Source organism: Sphaeroforma arctica, assembly GCF_001186125.1.
Source record: "Sphaeroforma arctica JP610 unplaced genomic scaffold supercont1.214, whole genome shotgun sequence".
NCBI lineage: Eukaryota > Ichthyosporea > Ichthyophonida > Sphaeroforma > Sphaeroforma arctica.
In genome coordinates, this window is record NW_014040344.1 from 103,663 (window position 1) to 111,368 (window position 7,706).

A 7,706-nucleotide genomic window follows, 5' to 3' on the forward strand; every position below is an offset into this window, starting at 1 on the left:
AAGGAACTATGTATCTATTAGTATTCAGAGTTGCGGGGTTCTTATGTCCGGTAAATATTGATGTCTGGACGTCGCCGAGTTCCGTACCTGTAACCAGACTCGTGATTAGAGAGCTCCGAGCCAAATTTCCCGGAATGCCTGCGACGTAGTGATCTAGAGGAAGCTGATCTTCAATCCATTTCTGATTGGCACTAACCTGGTTGTAGCCTCAGTTGCTCGCCTTAAAACCATCGCATCTAATCTTTGTGGCCCTCATTACTTTAAGTACATCGCTATCGTCTTTGGAACCATTTCCTGATACTCCACCATGATGCAATATCTACAATCTAAACGACGTTTACCCTCCACGCAACAACACTCCAACTCTTTGGTCCGAGTTGTACAAAGGGTGCCTTTCCTTCTACCTCGCTTATACCTCGCTGTATACAACGGCGTTAATGGTGGTTCTGTCAATCTCCGCTGCGTGTAGGCAGACTTGCCGGCAGATGCATTCCCACACTAGCACGAAGACATGTAACGTCCGCAGTCTCTTGAAACTTCTCGTGAAGTAGGTTGAACCTGTATACTAGATCCCGAGTGTTGAGAGTGACGGAAACTTTGGATTCATGTGTGATGAAGTCCTTATGCGATCTAACAGCCTTGACAGCTTTCGTGTAAAGGGGCAACTTATTCAGGATTGCTGTCGCCTGGAACCTTGAAGGATATCTTGTAGTCCGTACAAATAGACTCCTTCGAGGTACAACTTCCATATGGCCATCAAGAACTCTCCACACGAATGAGTTTAATGTGATTTATGGGACCCTTTGTAGAACCCAAGTTCGAGTCATGGTTTCGAATCTTCGGAACCTGTGACCCGTGTCTAGATTCTACTAGGAATTCCAGATCCACTTAATAGTATATGAAGCAGCTTCGAATCAGATACTGAATGGGTCGAGCAGAGTCGAGCCTTCGTCGCGAGATATCGAGCTCTCGTCGGGCTTGTCTGATTCGAAGCTGCTTGATATCCTATTAGGTGGTTCTGACAAGCCCGACGAGAGCTCGATATCTCTCGACGAAGACTCGACTCTGCTCAAACCATTCAGTATCTGATTCGAAGCTGCTTGATATACTGGTTCTAAAAACCCTAGCAGAATCTAGACACGTGTCAGAGGTTTCAAACATTCGGAACTGTAACGAGACGGGTTGCAAAAAGGATTCCAGTCCAATCACGTTAGTTCATGTACGTTATGCTATCGAGTGCTCAATGTTTACGCAGCAATTAATTTGAATGACCACATTTGATGTGTGTGCACATACTGACCAATCTTCAACACATTTTACCTATTCAGGTCTAATATCAATTCTGCTCTATTGCTTATATGCATACCACCCAGAATGCCTTGCAACGGCAATTATTGGCATACAACTAGCACTGCGGATAAAGGAAACTTTTAGATTCTTTTGGAAACTGGCGACCATGGTCGCAGCAAGTTCAGCTCAATGTCAATTCATTGACTTTGCTATTTACGAACACCACCCACCATCCACATGAAGAATGACGGGTGTTCTACCGCAATATATTTATGCATAGACAAACTTTGTTGAGTGGCTGGATAAACGCGGATTATCGTTTGACAGTATCAAGGGCCATGTCTTCCGCTGCAGATTCATGTGTCGTCTGTCCGGGATGGCGTTACCTCAGCTCTTTGTACTCGTATCCAACCTCAAAAGGCCATGGAAACAACTTATTATTCATCTAATAATTCATCTAATATAGATAATAACATATACTGACGATATATTGTATTATGGAAAAATAAGTAGAATACTTATTGTTGTGAAAAGGAATATCACTTATACCAAGGATAGTGTTATAGCAGAAGACATATTACAATATTGATAATATAATCATGACATAAACTAACGACATTTAGTCTATTATTATTGTCAATTCAATATTTCATATACAAGCGATTAATGGTATTTCAGCAGAAAGTAAATATAAAATAAAAATAACATATGATAGCGGACTATTAAACATCGTCAATATAAAAATAACATACCAACCATCTGCAGTATTTTAGCAGAAAACGTGATAAAATTGACAATATAAATATATCATATACCAACGATATATAGTATTTTAGCAGAAGACCCTTTCATATCGTCAGTATAATGTAACATATACCAGAGATTTACAGTATTTAAGCACATTGTCAGTATAAATTTGAAATATCCCAACGATAATTGTATTTTAGCAGAAGACGTATGGATCAACATGAATATAACATATTAACGATAAATAGCATTTTAGCAGAAGATTTATAAATATTGTCAATATAAATATAAAATATGCCAACGATATATAATACATTAACAGAAGATATAAATATTGTCAATATAAACATATTATATACCAAAGATAAATACGCTTAATTAATAAAATGAACTACGAGTATGGTCACCGCTTCAGTGTGCTGAAGCGAAAAACGATATGTGATGTATTGCTTCCAGGGTAGTATGGAGCCGGCAACGAATGTAATTGTGCCATTTCTTAGTATGGATTCATTAAGTATTCAGTTCGGAGGTGGCAACCGAATGGCAAAACGTCTCTCGTCCCCGGTATAGTACCAAAAGTAGAGGAAGTAGGCTATATATACGCAAGATCGATTGCCAACAGTCTTCGTCTGTGAAATTGCATCAACAACAAGATGCATCCAGGACACAGGGCTTAAAACAATCGCGAGCTTTTAGTTGAAGTTACGTACGTAGAATGTATATCTTTCATAGTTGTTCCTATTTTAAGGTAGTTCGCCTCTACGCTTAATTATATTCCAAGAACCTATTCTTATTATTTATAAAACAATTTATTTCGTATCCCACACGGTCGAGATTACCAATCGTAAGATGGTAAGTTCGGTACAATGGGTACACATAGAGCTCATTAGGAGCCCTAATCGCAAAACTACCACTCGCGCTGCGCCTTGCAGACTAGAGTGGGCCAGGTCGTTACATAGCTCGCAGGTCGAGCTACAAATAGAATTACACATAGCACCATCTCAGTGGTGGCTAAAAAAAAATCATTGTGCCAGGTCGGTGAGGGGTCCAATACTACGGCTGCATCGTTCACTCGCTATGTGGCTGGTGTTGAGGTTGTTGTGGTGATGTGAATGAGTTCAGATTTTCAGTCTGTCGGTAATGGTATGATTCGCCAATGCTTGGTTTGGCTTATCCAGGTTGTTTTGTGTGTCAGTTCAAGAATGCAACTGTATTGGTTGACCACAGCTCCGTGCGGTTACTGTTTCTGTGGCAGAACTTCACCCGCACCGAAATTCAATCACATTTACATCAGTCGAGTTAAAGTGTACATAGAAATTTAAATCCGTATGTATGTATGTATATACACCGCAACCCCAATCATCACCCCAGGGACCTTGTCTGAGAACAACGCTGAATAGGCAGCAAACTGACTAATCTGTGCCCATCACGTATATTGTGGCTGCTCGCGCTATAAGCTCGATGTTTGTGCGGTCACTGGTGCACATGTATGTGTCTGACGGGTATATGACCGCCAACGATGAAACTACTGCTTCACGCTGACATTACGATATTCTCTCCCCCACATATCCCCCCACGGCACAAGTAGCACGCTCCGCTTCCCCTCGGCACACACCCAGCGTAGCTGCGTCGCTTAGGGCAAATACATCTTCTGATTTCATACAAGCAGAGCTAAAGGCAGATAGATGTCAGGTCTAGGTGTTCAAAAGTGTGCGGCGACCGGTACCTGGAAAGTGTTATGTCTGCATTTGGACGCGTTGACTCACAGGCCAGTCGCAATGCACATATATAAGCACTTAGTTGCGTATGTGCATATATATATATATATATATATAGCTATGTATGCATGCATATATATATATATATATATATATGCATACATACACATACATGCATATATATATATATATATATGCATACATACACATACATGCATATATATATATATATGCATACATACACATACATGCATATATATATATGCATACATACACATACATATATATATATATTTAAGTATATACGTACTACATACATACGCATGCGAGTTGTCAGGTCTGAATTCGCGCGTCCTAGGTCTCTCTCCAGTGAGTCATCAACCTTGCATGCCATAAGCGATTAGCACTAAATCACAGGTGCTGACGATTGCATGATATGCAAATTGTGTTTAACTTTGGGCTACACCGAGACGTCGTCGTGCTCGGGGTTAAGACACCTCTCCACAACGGCTACTAAATCCGGATTTTCCATGGCGGCAACTGTTCGTTCCTTATCGTTGATCTGCTTGTTCACTGTATACCATGAAAATAATAGGGATCAGTACATACAGACAACGTGTCTTTCTGCATAATAATGTGTAGAGCTGCGTAGACTGTACATGTGAACAAGCTAATGGGTGTATATCAATATACTACTAAGGATACGGGTGGAGTGTTGTTTGTGTGTGTAGTTGGTTCTGCATATGTAGATGTGTCTGAGTACGGACATACATTCATATCGCATATGCATATATATACATACATGTATGTCCGTGTATAGTGTATTTAAATGCAAAAGTGTGCACGGGAATACGAGCAGAGTCGAGTGAAGTTGTAGGTTAAATTGCTTTGATGTGGCCATTCGTATCTAAATGTGTCTTTGATTTTGTTTTCGACTCGTCTGTATACCCGTGAATGACAAAATTGTGCACACGATTTGACATTTACATGTATGTAATTAAATAAGATAGACGTCCGGTATTGATGAGTGTGTGAAATAACACTCGTAGAGCGTGTTTATGAGGAGGGAGTTTTTGTATTAGAACTGACATAGGCGTTACTACGTATGAACTTCTCACAGAACACATACACCATCGAGAGATTGCGATGATATAAGCACACAGTGCATGTGTACTTTAGAACTTGAGTGCAGCACCCTATAACTCCTGACGCTGGGTGATGTGAAAGCAGCACAAAACCTGGTGTGGTTGACTTGACATATAAAAACGCAGCAGATAAACAAGTATGGCTGCCACGATCATGAGGTGTCCAATGTGCATGGTATTCGGGGCCAGACTGCGCGAACAATGAGTTGAGTCGAGCATACATTACCTTCCTCTGCAGTATCATGCGATCCCAGGGGCACAGTGATATCCAGAATGTTCCTATTTTCAAACGACCGTTCCACCTGCACTCTTATACACAATCCTGGATGAAGTGCAACAAACAAATATCACAATGTGAGTGCATGTAGAGTAACAGGACATCGCCCAGCTTTCGAGCAACACATGTAAATATATGACGTTCGATCTATTGTGAGCATCCGCAACAAAAAACACTTGACATAATAGGAATACGGAAGTAGGTACAATGGTTAAAATGTATATTTAAGGGCAAGATATTCCCACCGTCCCCCCACCGGTCGCGCTGACCGAGCGAACATCCCCCCAAAAAAAATTCAGCATAGAGACAACACACACAGTGGACACTGGAGCGAGTCTATCTGAGACTGCAAGTGTTATTGGGGACCAATTAATCTATACAAACTCGCATCAGCATTCACAGTTGCACCTGCCCCGGGAAGGGTGATTCATTCGTTGATAGTAGACATTGAATCGAGCAACACATTCTAAAAATCGCAATAGCAGCAGCGACATAAAACAGAATGACAATCAATAGAATATCTTTACTATCATCGCTACACGAGTGCAGTTCCAGAACATACAGACGTTGTCATCATAAACACTATTTTCAATATATAATATATACAGATATATAATATTGGAAAGACGGGATGCTAAATGAGCACTATGGTAATGTTTCGAAAGCAATATGTGACATCGAACCTAATACCTATTAAGGTCGCCAAAGAACAACTGGGAACGGTAGGGGTGAACTCTATGGTGATTCTCCTCCGACCTCGAATCTCGTCTAATACCTCGATCTGGTCCAGACTGACTACATTTAGTTGCTCAAGGGTAAACGGATGTTCAGGGTCCTTAATGTCTCTAATGAGGTCTGCAGAAGGCAACAATCAGTGTTTCGAGAGAACATCAGCAGTGCAATAATTGTAAGATCATATGCCAATTTGACAAGCCGGGGGTTATCGATATTTTGGGAATGTCCCCCAACCATCGAGTGCGAAATAAACATGACATTAACCCGAAAAGAATACAAGCATACGACAATGCGTCCGCAATATAAAATACGTATTCCTCGCTGGCCTCAAGCATATAGATAAGAACACACCTATACATTCATGTCTATACAAACAGAAATAGATACATGTGCATATGTATACGTATACATACATATATATAGAGTGCGTGTATTTATATTGTCAATGAATACATACATTTCAACAAACACACACATACATTTCAATATATATACATACATATAAATATATATATATATAAAAATGAACACGAACACTTACACACCAACAAACACACACACATATATATAGACACATAACACACACACATATATACATGAAAGTACATAAACATATATACATATTTATATATATACACATATATAAATAAATTTCTAAATAAATATGTATGTGCGTATATATAAATGTACATGAATCTTTTTGAAAATAATATACATACATATATATATTTATATCAACAGGTAAGTATATTTATATACATATACATACACACACACACATATATATATATATACGATATATATATAGATATAGATACATATGTATATATATATATTAAATGCTTGTAAGTGTTTGTGTATAAGCATATGTAACAATATATATATATAAATATATATATATATAAATATATATATATACATGGATTTGAATAAAGATATAGATATATATATTTACATTATATATATATATATATACTCATACCACCTGACAAATTATAAAATCCAACGATTGTGGTTTAAGTAATCTGACAATAAGTCATATACTCGTATATTTGTTTAAGTACTTTTAAAACATGGCGCGCTTCAACGCATGCATAGTGTACTTGTAAATTTATCCTAAAACTGATACAATCATTGTGTACTAGTAGTCGCGATTAAAAAGCTATTCCTTTGCTTAATCTTCTCCTGGGTCTGTATATTTCAATTCGCTTACCAAAAATCTCTTCCGCCGGGTCAAGTTCGCTCGGCCAACATGCATCGAAGGTGCTTTCCAACACCATGATAATGTATTTATGCTCAATAAGTTTGGATGGATATGTACTGTGTAGTAGACTACATATAATAAAAACCTCCGGAGTCTCGTGGGTTAATTTGGGTGATGACAAATGACGACGCAAGATACACTGATGTAGCCCTCTGAACTTTTGGAAGGCGAAGCTCTAAAGGCTCTGCCCCCTGAACGGCTGCACCGCCTGAACCTCCATCTGCCTATGGGTTTGTTTTATTTATAAAAATTGTTAATTTAGAAAAAAAACAACAACTATAGTATGAGTTGACTACAGTCTATTTATAACCTATTATATAAACATTTTTTTAAAAACAAAATACACATATATTTATACTCTCTCTCTAAAATATATGTATCATAATAATATATGTATGTACATGCATGATGAGACCGAAACTAGATTTTGTCGTAATCCTGAATGTTGTTTATTACGAGTTTACCCGTCCGAGAGACCGAGACTCCGAGTCTCGAGTTCTCGAGAGCATTGGTTATTTGTTTTTAATCAA

At 38.6% G+C, this 7,706-nt stretch overlaps 1 protein-coding gene across 1 annotated transcript; it reads right to left on the bottom strand.

Annotated features, from left to right (window-relative positions):
- Positions 1 to 3,981: 3,981 nt before the first annotated feature.
- On the bottom strand, positions 3,982 to 7,237 carry SARC_04000 (hypothetical protein). Its single transcript, XM_014302203.1, has 4 exons — positions 7,126 to 7,237; positions 5,868 to 6,032; positions 5,127 to 5,222; positions 3,982 to 4,328 (listed from the first exon to the last, which is right to left on the bottom strand). The coding sequence occupies exons 1-4, from the start codon at positions 7,190 to 7,192 to the stop codon at positions 4,216 to 4,218; spliced, it is 441 nt and encodes a 146-aa protein (XP_014157678.1). The 5' UTR covers positions 7,193 to 7,237; the 3' UTR covers positions 3,982 to 4,215.
- Positions 7,238 to 7,706: the final 469 nt, after the last annotated feature.

Coding starts and splice junctions, on each gene's coding strand:
- SARC_04000 (XM_014302203.1), bottom strand. CDS start 7,192: ATGGTGTTGGAAAGCACCTTCGATGCATGTTGGCCGAGCGAACTTGAC. Junction 5,223..5,867: donor TTCTTTGGCGACCTTAATAG/GTATTAGGTTCG, acceptor CACTTCATCCAG/GATTGTGTATAAGAGTGCAG. Junction 4,329..5,126: donor GCATGATACTGCAGAGGAAG/GTAATGTATGCT, acceptor CATGGTATACAG/TGAACAAGCAGATCAACGAT.